The 16241-nt window shown below is 40.8% G+C and overlaps 1 protein-coding gene across 11 annotated transcripts in view; it reads right to left on the bottom strand.

Annotated features, from left to right (window-relative positions):
- Positions 1 to 15841, bottom strand: part of HPS3 (HPS3 biogenesis of lysosomal organelles complex 2 subunit 1) — a 39212-nt gene extending 23371 nt beyond the window's left edge. For all 11 annotated transcript variants that reach the window (XR_005377173.1, XR_005377176.1, XR_005377178.1 and 8 more), the window contains exons 1-5: positions 15530 to 15841; positions 6638 to 7129; positions 5912 to 6083; positions 5723 to 5808; positions 3313 to 3505 (exon numbers count right to left, since the gene is read on the bottom strand). Coding sequence is in view for 5 of the 11 variants with exons in the window: in XM_038571180.1 (XP_038427108.1) it covers positions 3313 to 3505; positions 5723 to 5808; positions 5912 to 6083; positions 6638 to 7129; positions 15530 to 15746 (1160 nt within the window). In the remaining 6 variants the exon portion in view is untranslated. The remainder of the gene's footprint in view (positions 1 to 3312; positions 3506 to 5722; positions 5809 to 5911; positions 6084 to 6637; positions 7130 to 15529) is intronic.
- Between the last annotated feature and the right edge of the window lie 400 nt (positions 15842 to 16241).

Genomic DNA, 16241 nt, shown 5'->3' with positions numbered 1-16241 from the left:
TCACCACTTAGAAATCTAGAATAGAGAGTTAGCACCAGGAAGTAAAATGAGTAAAAGGGACTCTGAGATAGTGAGAAGCAAAAAAGCATGTCAGGTGGGGCCAGAATGACAAGTAAAAGTAGCTATGGCTATAAAAATAAATGACCGTTAGGTTCCAGAGATAAAAAGGCTTGTCCTCTGACTCACCTCCACCTGCAATAATCCAACTATTGGCTATTGCTGGAATACTAAGCAGCATTATAAGAGAAAAATGAACTGAACTGTGTTGGCATGGAAAGATGTCCAGGATGTGCTGCTAAGTGAAGCAGAAAGTTGCTGAACGGTGGACATCATATGATCTACTTCTACAAAAAAAAAATAAAAAAATAAAAAAAACATAAGTAGTAAATGTACTGTTTTTTAAAAAGTTGAACAAATATAGACTAATTGTTTTTTTTAAGATTTTATTTATTTATTTGAGAGAGAGAGAGAGAATGAGTGAGTGAGAGAGCACAAGCAGGGGGAGTGGCAGAAGAGGGAGAAACAGACTCTCTGCTGAGTGGGGAGCCCGATGTGGGGCTTGATCCCAGGACCCTGGGTCATGACCTGAGCCAAAGGCAGACACTAATATATACCAATTGTTGACATGGTTGACTCTGAGGACTAGGATTATTTCCCATTTATGTATGTCTAAAAGGATGGATTTACATGATTCTATGTTGTTCTTAGAGTCTTAAAGTTTTTTCTGTTGCTATTTTTTAAACCTACTTGTCTTCAAGAAACTTTTCTTTTTTTTCTTAATATTTTATTTATTTATTTAACAGAGAGAGAGAGAGAGAGCGCACAGCAGGGGAAGCAGCAGGCAGAGGGGGAGGGAGTCTTTCCTGCTGAGTGGAGAGCCTGACCGATGTGGGGCTTGATCTCAGGACCCAGGGATCATGACTTGAACCAACTGAGCCACCCAGAAGTCCCTAAAGAAACATTTCGAGACAAACTTATGGGTCAAGATATTTCTAAAATATGTATTTATCGGGTAAAATAAGATGTAAAAATAAGTTTAACAAAATAGGATTGTAAAAATAGGGGTGAGGATCCTTATTAAGAATCTGAATTTACATATAACAACGGCTATTCCAATGTCTACTGCTTCCACAGTCAAGCTAATGATGTCAGAGTGTATTTTAGTGCTGATATTAAGAAAAGCTTCAATAACTTCTTACCCGGAGATAGGCAAAACCCATATATTTTTAAATCCCCATAACCATATTTTTAGGACTCTACATTCCAAACTAATTCATGACTTACATTTAAGAGAGATGGGGAAATATATTTAGGAAATCAAATCACTAAATTCTCAGTATCCTTTATATCTATGCAATCAGATAGAGAAAAGATTAATATTTTGGGACAGTAATTAATATTTTATTCTTTCTTTCTTCCTCTAGTTTTTCCTTGACTTCTAAGATGCTATAGTTCCATAGGTTCTTTTGCGTCCTTGAAAATCCTTCTGTTCCTTCCCTCCCTTCCTAAACACAACCTTCAGCAGAGTTTAGTTTTCCAACTACTTTCCTCTGCTACATACTCGTGGAGCCATGATTGCTACTATGACAGCACATTTGGTGGTAATAAGACATCTACATTTTCCTTTCTTTTCTAATCCCCGGTTCTGTGTCCAAAAGCCTATCTTACATTTCCCCTTGATATTCCCTAAGTGCCTCAAACTCAAATGCCTAAACCAAACTTCTTTTGCCCCACACTTCACCAGCTTCTATTCTTTCATAAAAGCAGTCTCAACATTCCAGTGGGGTTTTCCAGGCCTCCTCCATTCCCACCATCCCATCAGACACTAAGTCTTGTCATTCTCTGCTGAAGCCTCGCCCATCCATTCTTCCTCATCCTCTCACTGCTACAGCTCCTAGTTATCCTTCCCTGAACCAATTTACTCATGTTCAATCCATCCTGCATGACAGCCACCACTAATTTTCCTAAAGCAATGCTTTTACTACACCACTTTATTGATCAAAACCTTTAAAAGTCCTTAATTTTCAAAGCCCTGAGCTCTCTCTTCAAGCATTATTTGCACTACTTCTCTGCATTCCAGCTGCTTCATATGAAGTTAAAGAACATCACTGTGTGCAAAAGATTGGAAATTACAGACTAGCTATTTTCACAGTGTTCACCTAGGAGACATACAGTAGGATTTCTCCTTACACCAGACAACGGGAGGAAAGGGCAGCAACCATGCTCTGAGTGAGTAGCAGAATCTCCAGGGGAGTTCAATGTAGTCTGAATACACTGTAGCACCTGCTGTAGCTTCTGATTCTATCATCCAGTTGAAAAAAGTTAAAAATCACTGTCGTATGCAATTAATTATTAGATGCTTCTCCAAAACTAGACATAGACTTTGTTCCTAATCTTCCCTGTATCTATAGTGCTCTTCTCTTCTAATCTACTTCTGTAGATTCTAACTTGCTTTTCTCACTTCAAGCACAAAAAACTTCCTGTATGACTCAGACAAAAGTGATTTCCCTCCTCGCAGTTCATACACCACTTTCACAGTCGTATTTTTCACAAATCCCCTAGTGTTTGTGCCCCATGTATGTGTCTCTGGCCTTCTTTCATGCTGTTGCTTTAGAAAGCAGATGGTGTACCTTATTCACAGTTGCTTGGCCAGAAGGCCCAGTGTAGTGGCTTGCACATAATCTATTCTCAAAAAAACAGGAAATAGAACCAGAAGCATCGGTTACTGTTAAGATAAAAGGAAATGAGATCAAAATTCTGCTCAGGAACCCAGGTTACGTGCCAGCATATTAAGATAAGGCAACTCAAAAGGCATCTGCCACCAATTAGCCGCATGACCTCACCAATCCCAACCTCTGGATTATTTCCCCATTTGTACTAGTCAGAGGTTAGAATCAGATAGTCCTTCTGGCTCCTTCACAGATCTAAACCATTATGAAATAACTCAATTCATAAAGAAAGGATAGGACAGAAAAGAAAAAAAAAAAAAAGGAAATCTAAAAGGAAATCCAGAGGTGTCCTGACTGGCCCCACTGACTTATCATTAAAATTCCTTATGAACATTTTTCCTCATTAATAACTGTATTTACAGAGGCCCCTATTCAATCTAAGAAAAAAAAACAAAGGCAAAACCATAATCTATATCTTTGATATTGAAAAGGTAGATATGGGCCGTCAAAAGACAAATATACATCATTAATTTATAATGCTATATGCTGGTTCACGCAATTCTCATTTAAGTTTTCGGAAGCACCCCAAGAATTTACAGAAGAAAAAGTGACTTAAAGGCCAGCAAGTAACACTGTAACATACCTTGCGATGACATGCAAAAATTGTGGTGTGAGCACCGCCTGCTGAGACTTCTCAGGATACTGGTAAACTGACATTAATTCAACAGATTTGACAACCATGTAGAGATAGCCCACATGAGGTAATGAGAAAAAACAGAAGAGACTCAGTAACTCTTTTTCCTGAGACAAATTTTTTCTACCAGAAGTAAGAGAACCTGCATGAAAAAAAATGGGGGGAAAACCCATGAAACTAGTAAACAAAAGAAATTGGTATCTTAACTTTTCCAAGCAAAAAAGTCTATCAGTGGATAACCAAAGAGTTGCTTAGGAAAAGCTGCTCTTCATAGAAGAATAACAGTAAAAAATGAAAAGGGAGGGGCACCTGGGTGGCTCAGTTGGTTAACTATCTGCCTTTGGCTCAGGTCATGATTTCAGGGTCCTGGGATTGAGCCCCACATTGGGTTCCCTGCTCAGTGGGGAGCCTGCTTCTCCTTCTCCATCTGCCTCTCCCCCAGCTCTTGCTGTCTCTCTTCCTCAAATCAATAAAAATCTTAAAAAAAAATAATGAGAAGGGAGTGATACAATTAAAATATCACCATTTTGCAACCTCTAATAAATTAACAGATCTAATAATCAACAGTGCTATTAACATCACAAAAAAGCCAACCAGATACCATGTACCTTCCAAGAGATGTCAGCACTACTTGTGCTACCAAATCATCATCTTCATAAGCATCACTACCATCATCATCTAATCATAATCTAAATCTAGACCAGCATTGTAGAAATATAACATGAGCCACATATGTAATTTAAAGTTTTCTAGTAATCACATTTTTAAAAAGTAAACAGAAACAGGCAAAATTTTCAGAGTATATTAACTCAATATATTCCTATTACCATTTCAATAAGCAATGAAAAATTAATGAGATATTTTTTATATATATATGTATTTCTGTACTAATTCTTCAAGATACGGTGTGAATTTTGCACTTAACAGTGTATTTCAATTTGGATTAGTCACATTTTAAGTGCAGAAGAGCAGCAGGTGGCTAATGACTACCATACTGAATAAAAAGCTTTAGATCAAGCTATCAAATCACCGGAAAATATAGGGGATACAGGAACATGCTAAATGACACTGTGGGGAGTCAATTAGCAAAAATTCAGATTCTGGGAAATTCTATAGTGTTAGTCTAGCTTCTTGCTAAATAGACTGCAAAGAAAAGAGAGAAAAAGGGAGAAGCCATTAGATAGAAGCCCTCTAACATGGCTCTTTGTCTCCAGTGTTGTCTCATGACCCTCTGCCTTGCTCTACTGCTAGGTCTTGACTCTCTGTTCCTCAAATAGAAGATTCTTCCTCTATCACAACGCCTTTGCTGCTTCCTCTGCACCAACCGTATCTCCAAATCAGCCCTGATTCACTCTTCAGATCCTCTTTCCTGGGAAGCCTTTCCTGACCCCTAAATGAGGTTAATATATTTGTCACAGGCTCTCAAGGTAGGGTTCTTTTTCCACAGAGCACTCATTTTGTATGTAATTGCATATTCCTTGAAAATAATCGAATGTCTGCTTCCTCCCCCACAAGACAATAAGCTCCACGAGTGCAAGTACTTTGCCTACTTTTGCTCATTACTGGGCCCCCAGTATTCAGCACAATACCCAACATACACTGGGTGTTATACTATATGTTGGCAAATTGAACTCCAATAAAAAAAAAATTTAAAAGAAAACAATACCCAACATAGTAGGCAGTCAATAAACAAATGTTTTCTAAAAGAAAGAAAAAAGTAAAAGAAGTTTATAAACACGTTGTATCAGAATAATATTTATATTGTCCCAAGGCAACATCTAAAGATGTTAGGCAGGCCAGGACTAAGTATAAAACCCAATGGTGATTCTCAATCTTGGTTGTCCATTAGGTTCCAGAGGAGCTTTTAAAAAACTATTGGTGCCCAGGCACCAGAGTTGACTAATCAAGTCAGATTCTCCAGTATGTAGAGCCTGGGCATCAGTATTCTTTAAAGCATCCAAGTAAGTCCAATATGCAACAAGGTTGAAAACTACTGCTCTGAATGAATTTCCCATTCAGTCAAGATTTGCCCACCTTGCTCATAAGGCCATCAGAAAAAGCTTTGCCAAATAGCCAGCTAAAAAACCCCAGTTGTAACAAGGTTCAATTTCCCTTTTTGAGCCAAGTAACCATTTCAAAAAGGGAAATGCATTTCTTCTGTCGTGTCCCCTTCATGGCTTCTTCTAGCAGAAACAACTTCCCTTTCTATGCTCACAGGAGCACTATTTAGCATTATTTGCTAAGGAACCTGTTCAAGGCCACAGGAGACTCAGTAGAGGAACCTAACATATTACCACATCAGACTCCCCTCCAGCCCAGGCCTTTTCACCTCACTGCACTGTAGCACTGCCATACTTACCTGTTTGGTAAATGGGTAGCAGCTGAAGTGAATGTAACTTGATGTCATCAGCTAAGACATATGATGAAATATCAGGAGCAAAACGTCTGTGAGTTTACAAAAAGAAAAGAAAGAAGAGATCTAACTTCTATGTACTTCTAAGCCGGCAAATATATATTAAATGCTGGTGAATGAAAAGCTTTGTAATACTTATAGAGCAGGTGCTGAACGTGGTAATATTTTATTTTTTCGTCAGCTAATCCCGTTGACTCCAGTGTAACAGATATCCCAGATTGGCTACTTTTTTCACCAAGAAGTTCCATGGGCTTTTGACAGATAACAAAATCATCTGACTCAAGCTGCAAAGTTTCATTACTGGCACCTTAAGAAATAAATTTTGAGAAAAGAGTTTAATACCTCCAAGTACTACTTGAATGAAAATTAAGTTTCACAACACCCCCATATGAATTAAATATATAGAAATTTTATTTATTTACACACACAGACATCTCATATATTTGCAAGCCACTATGGTTTTGCAAAGCCTTAGCACTTCCTCATTTATTCCTCACAACCGGTAAAGTACAACAGGATATGATCAACCTAATTTTACACATGAGGAAACTGAAACTCAGAGATGGTATTCCTAACCCAAGTCCATCCAACTTATGAGAACTGGGGCTAGAAACTCCTCTGAGCTCTTCCATTATTTCTATTGACAAGTATATGCTGAAACATGTTGACATGTTACAAACTAAGATAGGGGCAGCCAGATCGTAAACCCAAATCCCATGTATCAGGAATAACTGGATCTATAAATACACACACACACAGACACACACACACACACACACACACACACACATATCCTTCAGAGATCACCAGAAGTAAGAGTTTTCTCTACACCTAAGAAATTAAGTTAAATTTATCATTTACCTTCTGTCTGTTTCATTGGATTGTTGGTCTTATGTGGCTGGTGATTAACATTCTTCCCATTTTTAGGGTCTGACTTCAGTTTTAGGATTAAGACTTCTAAGTCTGACATGAGAGCAATATAACCAACACAAAAAGAAATTTCAACAGGAATGATATTATTTATGTGTATAATTAAAGAACGTTCAAAGTCCAGTATTGAGAATTCTTCATTAATGATCTGACACTTCAAACTAAATAAGACTAACTTATTGGTACAACCAACAAGAAGGTCTCCTTTCGCTGGGCAACAGGAGATGCACAATGGGGCCTCAGTAAGCGGCATTTCAATAATCGACATCTGGTCCTTGTAGGTGTCATTGAAGGGCGCCTCCACATTATGTCCCACCATCCGGATACACACGCGACAGTTTTCAGTCCTTTTACTTCTCCAGTTCACATATGCACGTAGAAATGTTGCTTTGTTTTTCTCTTCAATTGCTGCCAAATAGTCTCCTGAGGAGGAAATAAGATTATACTCAGAATTTGTAATTAGAAACAACCACTTTCTTTGTGCCATAAAAAGGAACTATTAGTGAATCCTCCTGTAAATGGTTAAAGATTGATGAGAACAAAACCCTAATTAATAGGATCTTAGGCATATATATATTCTTCAGGATTTTATTGATTTATTTGACAGAGAGAGCAAGCACAAGCAGGGGGAAGAGCAGAGGGAAAAGCAGACTCCCTGAGGAGCAGAAAGCCCGAGCAGGACCCCCAATTCCCAGGACCCTGGGATCATGACCTGAATCAAAGGCTCAACAGACTAAGCTCCCAGACACCCCAGATCTTAGGTATATTTTTAACTGACATCAGGCATTTAGGTTTTGAAATAAATCTTTCCTCATTATGTCTTAAGGTAATCCATTAATAATTTGTGTAGCTTACATAGAAATTGTACATTTTATTCCTTATATTAGCTCTGAGTGTTTCCTGTGGCTCTCAAAGACCCTCTTCCCACAAGTCACACCTTCATGTCAACTCTGAGAAGTAGGATAAAGCTATACATATTAAATAAAACTTAAATCCAAGTTGATTTTCCCTTGCTGATTTTTTCCAATTATAATTTTATAGTTACTCTCTGTTGTGAGAAATCAAAGCAGTAATGAGATGCAAAATGAAAAGCATTACCTCTTTCCTGCAGTGCAGCCTTTGAGAAGCCAGCGTTAACGCAGAGCTCAATATGTGTCCTTATATACCTTTCTCTCATATAAACATAGATCACAGACTAGTGCTTTAATTTTTTCACCAAAATGGAATCGCATGGAATATATTTAACAATCCTCAACTTCTAAAAGTTATCAATAAATCTTACCTTCCATATCAATACATGGGTATCTAACATTGTCTTATTGAAAACTATCTGATATCCTATGTATGCATGTGCCATAATTTACTCAACAATTCCCCTATTAATATATATTCAAGTTTTTCCAGTTTTCCTGCCACCATACTTCATGCTAACTTCATAAATAGGCCTATACCTATATATTTATTTCCTAGGGGTTTGTTTCAATGGCATAGATTCCCAAAAGTGCAAATGTTGGGCTGGTGCATTTTAAATCTTGAGATATTGCCAGAGTCTATCACAATTGCATAAGATGAACTCATGTTGCCAGCAGCACTGTTTGGACATGCCCATTTCCCCATATCCTCACTGACTCAATGTGATGGGGTTATTATAATGTATATTTTCCAGACCATTTCTAAAGCTGGCCATCTTCTGTGTTTATCAGCCACATGTGATTTTTCTTCTGCAATTTATCTGCTTAATTAGGATGTTTGATTTGTTTTTCTTAATAAGAAATAGCAGCTCTCTGGGTGAAAGCGATATTAATCTTTGGTTGGTCATGAATAGAAAATTGTTTTTGTAGTCTATTCTTTAACATTTGATTTCGCTTATGGCATCTTTTGCCATAGTAAAAGTAATCAGATATGTATGTAGTCGGATATATATCGTTTCCTTCTTGGCCTCTGAATTTCCTAATTTGCTTAAATAGTCTCCTATGCCCTCCAAATTACATAAATATACTCTTACGTATTCTATTTTAGTGGCTTTTTAATTTGACCTTTTAATCTTTAGAACTCTGAGAAGGTAAGTCAAGATTTTTCCAAATGTAGAACCTACTATTTACTAACAATATTTGGTAAATAAGCCCTTTTCCAATGAACTGAAATGGAAATGCTGCTGTTAGCATAATGCTTTCCCATATACACATGCATCAAGCAAGCAGCCCCTTTCTGCAAACACTCGCTGGGCTGGCCAAGTCCTCTCCTTGTCCAAAATGAGCCAATCTTCCAGAAAGGCAAGCCTTCTCTTACTACTGGTTCCTCTGATACCACAGAAATGGAGCCTGTTCATTCCCTGGGTGTCTTGGCAGAATGCCTAACTGCACCCTGCAGGCTCCATAAATTTGCTTACTCTGTTCCGAAGAATCAGTTGGATGGAGTTGGGTCAAAAGATGTCTTATCACCTCCATCATCCTAGAATTTCCTCAGTAAATGATTTTTCTTAAAAACATTTTATTTACTCATGAGAGATACAGAGAGAGAGAGGCAGAGACACAGGCAGAGGGAGAAGCAGGCTCCATGCAGGGAGCCCAACGTGGGACTCGATCCTGAGACTCCAGGATCACGCCCTGGGCCGAAGGCAGGCGCTAAACCGCTGAGCCACCCAGGGATCCCCAGTAAATGATTTTTTTAAATTTTTTATTGTGGTAAAATATACATCATGCAAAATTTACCATTTTCACCATTTTTGAGTACACAATTCAATGGTATGTAGTATATTCACGTTGTTGTGCAGTCACCATCATCTCTCTCCAGAGCTTTTTTTATCCTCCTCAAAATTCGGTATCCTTTAAACAGTAACTCCTCATCTCCCCCCCACCCCTAGACTCTGGCAGTGGCCATTCTACTTTCTGTCTCTATGAATTCACCCATTCTAGATACCTCATATAAAGTGAGTCATACAGGAGCACCTAGGTAGCTCAGTCAGTTAAGCACTTGCCTTTGGCTCAGGTCATGATCCCAGGGTCCTGGAATCGAGTCCAACATTGGGGTCCCTGCTAGATGGGAGCCTGCTCCTCCCTCCTGCTTGTGCTCTTTCTCAAATAAAGAGTAAAATCTTAAAAAAAAAATAAACTGAATCATACAATATTTGTTCTTTTGTGTCTGGCTTATTTCACTTAGCATAATGTCTTCAAGGTTCATTTGTGTTATAACATGTGTAAGGATTCCCTTTGCTTTTTAAGGTTGAATAATATTCAATTTTATGTGTATACCACATTTTATTTATTCATCTGTTTAAGGACATTGAGGTTATTTCCATGTCCTGGCTAATACAAATAATGCTGCAACAAATGTGCAGGTGCAGATATGCATATGCTACATTTTGTTTATCTTCTCTTCAGTTAGTGGACATTTGGAAGGCTCTCATTTAAAAATGCTGTGAACACTGATGTCCAAACATCTGCACAAGTCCTGGCTTTCAATTACTTTTATATACTTCCAGGAAGTGAAATTGCTGGATCATATGGGAATTAATTTTTTGAGGAACACCACACTTTTCCACAGCAGTTCTACCATTTTACATTCCTGCAGTGCCCAGGGGTTCCAATTTCTCCACATTCTCACAAACATTGGCTGCTTTCTTTCATTTTTAAATAACAGCTATCCTAATGGGTATGAAATGGTAATTCATTATGGGTTTGATTTGCATTTCCCTGGTGACTAATAATATGAAGCATTTCTTCATGTGCTTGTTGGTCATTTGAAGAAATGCCTATTTGCCCATTTTTTTAATCCTTTTGTAAAGATTTATTTATTTATTCATGAGAGACATAGACTGAGAGAGAGGGAGAGACACAGGCAGAGGGAGAAGCAGGCTCCATGCAAGGAGCCTGACGTGGGGCTGGATCCTGAGTCTCCAGGATCACGCCCTGGGCTGAACATGGCGCTAAACTGCTGAGCCACCCGGGCTGCCCCTATTTGCCCATTTTTGAATTGGCTTTTGTTGTTGTTAAATTATAGGAGTTCTTCATATATTCTGGATGTTAATCCCTTATTGGGTATATGCCTTGCAAGTATTTTCTTCCATACTGTGGATTGCCTTTTCAATCTCTTGTTAGTGTCTTAGTGTCTTTTGCAGATGCTTGAAAGTTTTTAGCTTTGATGATACCCAATTTACTTTATTCTTTTGTTGCCTGTGCTTTGGTGTCATATTCAGATTAATAAATGAATTTTAAAACTAAGATTATTAATTATTAATTGTTAATATTAATGTATTAATTGATCTAAATAACATTGTTTTTTCATGCATTTATAAACATATACCTATTTCACTGATAAAGTCTATATATCATTTATATATAATCTGCAAACTACAGATAGTGCCCATACTGTCTTGTATGTTTTCAGATTAGTAACTTGTTTTATAAATGATGAACTAGAACTGGCTAAGTGCGATTACCTGACAAGCATTATGATCACAGATTTAGAGTTCTCTCAGTCAATCCTGACAACAAACCTTCAAGATATTATCTCATTCTCCATTTTATAGATCAGGAATCTGAGGTTTAGATAAACTACGTAACTTGCCTAAGGCAACACAGCCAACAAAAGAATAGTGCTGGGACTTAAACCTGGATCTAGTTAACTCAAAAGCCAATGCTCATTCTCCAATTATGCTATTTCTCAAAATGTTAAAAAGGAGATATAAGTCTAGAGGATTCTGTGGAGGTTAATAGCACTTTATCAAAGAAAGACACTAAACTTTTTTAAAAATTTAATTTATTTAAAGAAACAAATAACAAAAAAAATAGTTCACCTGTTTCCCCAACCCCCACTCCCCACCCCTTGCAACCACCAATTAGGTTTTTTTGTTTTTTATTTTTTAGATTTTAGATTTTACATATAAAAAATAATATCGTATTTGTCTTCCTCTGACTGACTTATAAACATTTTTTAGGCATTATGTAAAATAATGACCACATATGTGGTCAGGACTTTATTTTACTTACTTTACAACAGCTTCTGTCTTCACTAAGTAAATTAAAAAGTCATTCTTATATTTATTCTTAAGCTGAGATTATTGATTCTTTAAAATAATAAGGTTCCTTTTATATAGCAAGATCATAATCCTGGTTAATACTAATACCAGAATAAGGAAAAGGCTGCTCCTATGACAAAACTGACATCAAAAGGCAGAAATAATATATGATGCATCAAAATATGTTTTATGGCTCTAGAAAAGTTAAGAGATGGTAGGTAGTATTTAGAGGGATGCAGTAGACTCATTTAATGCACTTGTGCTAAAGAACAGGCAATGAGGGCCATGTGGTCTTGTTCTCCATACACCACCAGCTTCAGACACCCCACAAACATACACCCTGCACCAGAGCTCCCCACACAGCACTCAACCCTGGCCACCAAGTCTTTCTCCTTTGAGAGCAATAAGCTTTCATGTGTCCTCTTCCTTACTTCACATACAAAGCCTATATTAAGTTTTCATTATCAATAACGATGTTAGGGACGCCTGTGTGGCTCAGTGGTTTAGTGTCTGCCTTTGGCTCAGGGCGTGATCCTGGGATCCAGGATTGAGTCCTGCATTGGGCTCCCTGCAGAGAGCCTGCTCCTCCCTCTGCCTATGTCTCTGCCTCTCTCTGTGTGTGTCTCTCATGAATAAATCAATAAAATCTTAAAAAAAAAAAAAAAAAAAAAGAGTGAAATCTTTTAAAAAATGATGTTAGGACCCTCCGTCCTTCAAAATTTCTACCTACTTTCTCCCTAACAACCCCAAATTTTATAAAACAAGAATAGTAACCTGCTAATTAGATTTTAAAAAATGAAAATATTTTCTACTTGGGTAAGACACCTGCAAAGCACTTATAATAAATTTAAGTGACTCATATAAGATTCATTCTGTTTCTCACAAAGGAGATTTGCTACAGAAAAGACACTAGGCACTTAGAACAGAAATCCTCATGTCTAAGTAACTGTAAACGGGAGGAAAGAGACCAAAAGTAAAAAGTTAAGAAGTGGAAGACAAGTTATCTGGGTATCAGAATAGCTGTGAGTCAGCTACGCGTGGATTAACAGTACCCAGGGGTTGAACCAGTCTTTAAACTGAGGACTGAGTGTTACCCTTAGCCACCTGACCCATGCTAATGACATACCACATGACTCCTGAACTTTCTTTAGGACAGCCAACTGGATTATAAAAAGTCTTTGTTTTTCAAGGCCTCATTCATAAGGTTACCAGGCTACTCACTGTCTACAGCAGCCAGTATGGCACTAGGTCAGTGGTTCTCAACCTTGCCTAATATTAGACTCCCCCAGTGCTGGGGCATACCCCGGAAAACTGACAGTTTTCTCTGGTTGTGGTTCCAGGCATCAGCACATTTTCAAGCTTCCCCAGGTGATTCTGAAGCACAAGTAGTGACATTAAGGATCCCAAGAATCACCACTACTGACACAGAAGAAAACTAGAAGTTTACATAACGCCTGGCACTTCCAATTCCAGAATAAATGTCCATTTAGAAGAATGGGGCAGATCATGTAGCTATAACTGTCACTGCCTCTCTCTCTCTCTCTCTCTCATACACACACACACACACACACACATCACACCTTGAGATTGGTAAGTTTGCCAGTCATTAGAGCTCTTAAAGATAAGAACTTCTATCTTAAAAGGGGAGTGGGGGACGCCTGGGTGGCTCAGTGGTTGAGCATCTGCCTTGGGCTCAGGTCATGATCCCGGGGTCCTGGGATTGAGTCCTGCATTGGGCTCCTCACAGGGAGCCGGCTTCTCCCTTGGCCTATGTCTCTGCCTCTCTCTCTCTCTCTTTTTCTCATTAATAAATAAATAAAATCTTTTTAAAAAGGAGGGGGAATGGGATGGGGAAACTACTAACATTGAAAAACGATGGAGAAGCATTTTTACCAAATACCCAAATCACAATCTTTTCCTGAAAGAGAACATACAGATCTAAGGAGTGGTTTTAAACATTATCTGTGAACCAATGCGGGCTTCTGTTGATATCTTCACTAGTCAAAAAAAAAAAAAAAAAAAAACCAGCATAGTAAGTTGTTCATAAAGCAAAGGTATCCAATACATAGGTCTAAGTGCTTTCTTCTCTGTTACAGTAAATAGTACGGCTTTCATTTTTAGAAATACTTATCTCTACTTGACAAAATGAATAGTCAGATACTAGGTATGACAGCCCCCTGGTTTCTTACAAATCCACAAAATCCCAATGTCTAAAAATAATTGATCTAGTATCTCAACTTTAAAAACAAACAAACAGGGATCCCTGGGTGGCGCAGCGGTTTGGTGCCTGCCTTTGGCCCAGGGCGCGATCCTGGAGATCCGGGATCGAATCCCACGTCGGGTTCCTGGTGCATGGAGCCTGCTTCTCCCTCTGCCTGTGTCTCTGCCTCTCTCTCTCTCTCTCTCTGTGTGTGACTATCATAAATAAATAAAAATTAAAAAAAAATTTAAAAACAAAGAGATCCAAAAGTTTCTATTAACTCTCACCCAATCAGTAGCAGACAGAGTAGGAATGAGAAAGAGATCTCCAATCCTCCAAGTTAATGCTCTCCGCCTCATTAGCAAGCTCCTGAGTCATGGGCTTTTCTCTACCATTAATACTGCAGTTTATACCTTCACACTCCTCCTGAGAAGCAGGAATCAAACTTTAAGTGCATGATTAGGCAGTTCAAAGAAGCCTGCGGTAAATCCCCTTTTAATCCTAAGTACCATATATTTTTAAATGTTGGGATTTTTATAAAACAGAGATATAGTGGGGGATGCCTGGGTGGCTCAGCAGTTGAGCATCTGCCTTCAACTCAGGTTATGACCTTGGGGTCCTAGGATCGAGTCCTGCATCGGGCTCCCTGCGAGGAGCCTGCTTCTCCCTCTGCCTGTGTCTCTCTGCCTCTTTCTCTGTTTCTCATGAATAAGCAAATAAAATCTTTTTAAAAAGGAGGGGGAATGGGATGGGGAAAATACCAACATTGAAAAATGATGGAGAAGCATTTTTACCAAATACGCAAATCACAATCTTCTGCTGAAAGAGAACACACAGTCCTCTGTACTGTACCTCTCTCCTAAGTACCTCCTAGGCGCTGCTTCACATTTCGGTGGAAAAAGGGTAGTGGGGCAGCCCCGGTGGCTCAGCGGTTGACCACCTGCCTGCAGCAGCCCAGGGTGTGTGTGACCCTGGAGTCCTAGGATCGAGTCCCACGTCGGGCTCCCTGCATGGAGCCTGCTTCTCCCTCTGCCTGTGTCCCTGCCTCTCTCTCTCATGAATAAATAAAATCTTTAAAAAAATAAAAATAAAGAAAAAAGGGTAGTGGACGCCGCTAGCGGGGGAGGGTGGTGGTTACGACTCGAGCTCCGCTTGCATAGATTTAAACACCAGCATGTAACGTGAACTTGCAAAAACCCACAAGAAGCGGGTAAAAGGTATAGACGGAAAAGGACCGGCTACGAGTCCGCGTCACTGTTGACGCCGCGAGCATCTGGGGTTTCGGATACTCTTCGCCCTTCCTTTGTACATGTTTGAGGTTTTTCTTTTTTTTTTTTAAATCCTTTTGAGTTGGGTGTTTGGGGTATCGCTCGTTCAACCACAGGCCTTTCCGGCGAGCGAGCGAGGTAGAGAGAGCGGGCCGGCGCGCACCTGCGGTTGCCACGGCAACGACACGGCGCCGCGCCCCCCGGGCCTCCCGGGCCAGGCCCCGCGGGACCGGCCGGCGGGCTCCGGGAAGCCTCTTCCCCCGCACCCGGGGGGCCGCCGGCGACGCTCCGTGCTCGGGGACGGCGGCCCAGGCCCCGGCGGCCCTGCTGCTACTCACCGGCCTCGCTGTAGGCCAGGCACAGCACCCTGCCCAGCGTGGAGAAGGCGCACCTCGGCTGGCACAGCTCCTGCCCGGCCACGGCGAACGCCTCCACCTTGCAGCCCGCCGCCACGAACAGCGCGTCGCGCCCTCCGCCGCAGAAGCGCTCGGGCTCCAGCTTGCAGGGCACCACCTGCTGAGACCCGAACGGGTGCAGGTTGTACAGCTGCACCATCCCGGCCGCCGGCGGGCCCGCTCCGGCCCGGAGACCCCGCGCCCCCGCGCCCCCGCGCCCCCGCGCCGGCGGCGGAGGCTGGACCACTTCCGCCCGCAGCGGCACGGGGCCGGGTCACGTGAGCGCCGCTCGGGCCGCCTGCGGCTCCCCTTCTTAAAGGGGCTGCTACGAGGCGGGGCGGGGGTCGGTGCGCCTGCGCGGCGCGGGCTGCCTGGCCGTCGGGGGAGGCCCCGCCCCGCGGTCGCCGTGCGCACCTGCCCCCCTTCGCGTTACCGCTTTGGGCTAGACGAGATGGTTTTTGTTTTGTTTTTTTAGGATTTTTATTTATTCATTCATGAGAAACAGAGAGAGAGAGAGAGAGGCAGAGGCACACGCAGAGGGAGAAGCAGGCTCCACGCAGGGAGCCCGATGCGGGACTCGATCCTGCGACCCCGGGGTCACGCCCTGGGCTTAAGGCGGCGCTAAACCGCTGCCTCCCCGCCAGGGCTGCCCTAG

The sequence above is a fragment of the Canis lupus genome, chromosome 23 (genome assembly GCF_011100685.1).
Source record: "Canis lupus familiaris isolate Mischka breed German Shepherd chromosome 23, alternate assembly UU_Cfam_GSD_1.0, whole genome shotgun sequence".
Classification (NCBI taxonomy): Eukaryota; Metazoa; Chordata; class Mammalia; order Carnivora; family Canidae; genus Canis; species Canis lupus.
The sequence above is the reverse complement of the archived record's forward strand: the minus strand, read 5'-3'. Positions and strand labels throughout refer to the sequence as shown.